This window comes from Aedes albopictus, chromosome 2, assembly GCF_035046485.1.
Source record: "Aedes albopictus strain Foshan chromosome 2, AalbF5, whole genome shotgun sequence".
Taxonomy (NCBI): domain Eukaryota; kingdom Metazoa; phylum Arthropoda; class Insecta; order Diptera; family Culicidae; genus Aedes; species Aedes albopictus.
Window position 1 is genome coordinate 380142072 of NC_085137.1, and position 2046 is coordinate 380144117.

The 2046-nt window shown below is 41.6% G+C and overlaps 1 protein-coding gene across 1 annotated transcript; it reads left to right on the forward strand.

Annotated features, from left to right (window-relative positions):
- Positions 1-311: 311 nt before the first annotated feature.
- Positions 312-968, forward strand: LOC109415831 (cytochrome c oxidase subunit NDUFA4-like). Its single transcript, XM_019689772.3, has 3 exons — positions 312-473; positions 544-690; positions 755-968. Exons 1-3 carry the CDS (start codon positions 432-434, stop codon positions 848-850), a joined length of 285 nt encoding a protein of 94 aa, XP_019545317.1. The 5' UTR covers positions 312-431; the 3' UTR covers positions 851-968.
- Positions 969-2046: the final 1078 nt, after the last annotated feature.

The following is a 2046-nucleotide window of genomic DNA, read 5'->3' on the forward strand; positions in this document are numbered from 1 at the left end:
GCAGCTGTCAGACTACTGATTTTCACTGAGGTATCATCGATCTACCCTAGCGATGCCTTGGATAGCCTTGGATACGACGCCGATGATCATTGTTTGTTGTTGGTTTTCAGTTCAATTCACCTTGCAAGCATGCTTTGATTTGGCCTTCAGTTTCAATGATAGGATGATTTTCAAGCCTGCGGTAGGACTTTGACAGCTGCGGTAGAACTCGGCGGCTACCGCAGAGTGGAAATTTTTAAATATATAATTCAATTTTAAAAAGGGTCATCAGTTTCTACATAGCTTCAGAACAAACTGATGCCGTCTACATAGTCTAATTGAATCATTTTTCAAATCGCAGCAATCTACTTTACGTAAAAAACATTTCAAGTGGCATTTTCAACTCGTTCACTTCATCAGTATTCCCGCAAGTTCTAGTCAAAATTCATAAAATGCGAGGTTGGGGATTCCGTGAAGCGCTGAAATATCCGTTGGTAGGAACTCGAAAACAATACCTTCCTAAATCTTCCCATTTGTTAGAGTAATCTTCTTTTTGTCGTTCAGTTGTGGCCCCTGTACGGTCTCTGCATTGCGGATCTCTCCTGGCTTACTTTCAGTGCCACTCGTACCCTATTGTTCAATCCGGACGTGACCCTGGACCACAATAACAACCCGGAACCGTGGCAAGCCTATCGCGAGGGACGCTATCGGGTATGTTTCTTTATTAGATGTTATTAGAGATTCAAATTATCTATTTTCACCTTACGAATTTAAGCTCTGGGCCGGAAATTACGACTATTCTAAACTTAAATGCAAAGCTCCAATCTTCAAGGATAATGATGTGATTCCAGTTGAAAATGGAACCGACTAGCGAAAGGAATTGCCCTTGGTCAAAGGATTCCCGCCAATAATCAAGTGAGAATGCATCGATGTGGTAACTTACTTTCATTGATTCTATTTTATTAAACTATCAAGCTTACACACCACAACGTATATGTTTTACTGTGCCTAGTTCCGAGCTTAGTTCTTATGTCACAAAACGATGGTTCGTCAGAGGGCTTCCATCCTTATCCCTGCACATTTCGGTTCACGGCACGAAGCCGTGACGGGATACGATAAGCTTGACAACGGTTCGACCGGTACATCAGATCATTTTTTTTCGCACTTCACCTCATCCAGACGGCGCGGCGTTTTCTTTAACCCGAAAGGGGCGGGCCTGGTGTAATGTTCCACGTTCTGCCGAGTCCCATACTGCAGCATTACCGCCCATACTGCGTTATACTCTTCGGAAATTGCTCTCCACTCCTCGTCGTATTACCATTATTCCGTCAACTCCGTACACGTACTCGGGAATCTGCATTTAGACGACAACCGGTTGCTTTAGGTTCTCTAGGTTGTACCGTAACAGTCGTCAGTACTGGACATTGATTAGAATGGATAGTTTTAGATGCAGCTTGAATCGCATAATTTATTCAAAAATCATTGTGAGCATTATCTTGATAACACAGAGCTTTTATTTTGGCCAGAAAATTCCATGTACAATAATACTTCACAAAAAATAAACTGGAATGATTACACTATCTAGCAATCTCCCAGAATGAGGTAGTAAATGATTTTCCTATATTAGTCATCGAATCGTATTCCATTTTATCTCTTCAATATCTAGAAAAATGTAATGCAGCAACTCAAGCTTCCGAATATTTGAAAAAGCACAAAAACGTGCGTACAGAGGCCAATGATATCAAAGTACATATCTGAAAACAGAATCAAAAGCTACTTGTTTTCAATATTTCAACAAAATTTACAAACAAAACACTCATCCAATGAATGTTTTGTCAACAGTGGTGGCTCCCCCCAAAACTGAACGACCCCAGCAGCAAAACCTGGGCCGAGCAGCCACAATCAATCGGGACGTTCTATGATATTGGCTTCCGCACGGCCCGAGGTGACTCTATCATTCAAATAAAACACAATCTATTTGCCAACACTACTGCTGCATATCACCGACCGTTCCATCGATGCGGATACCTATACTGCCAATAGGAGCAGAATTATTGATATGGAGTG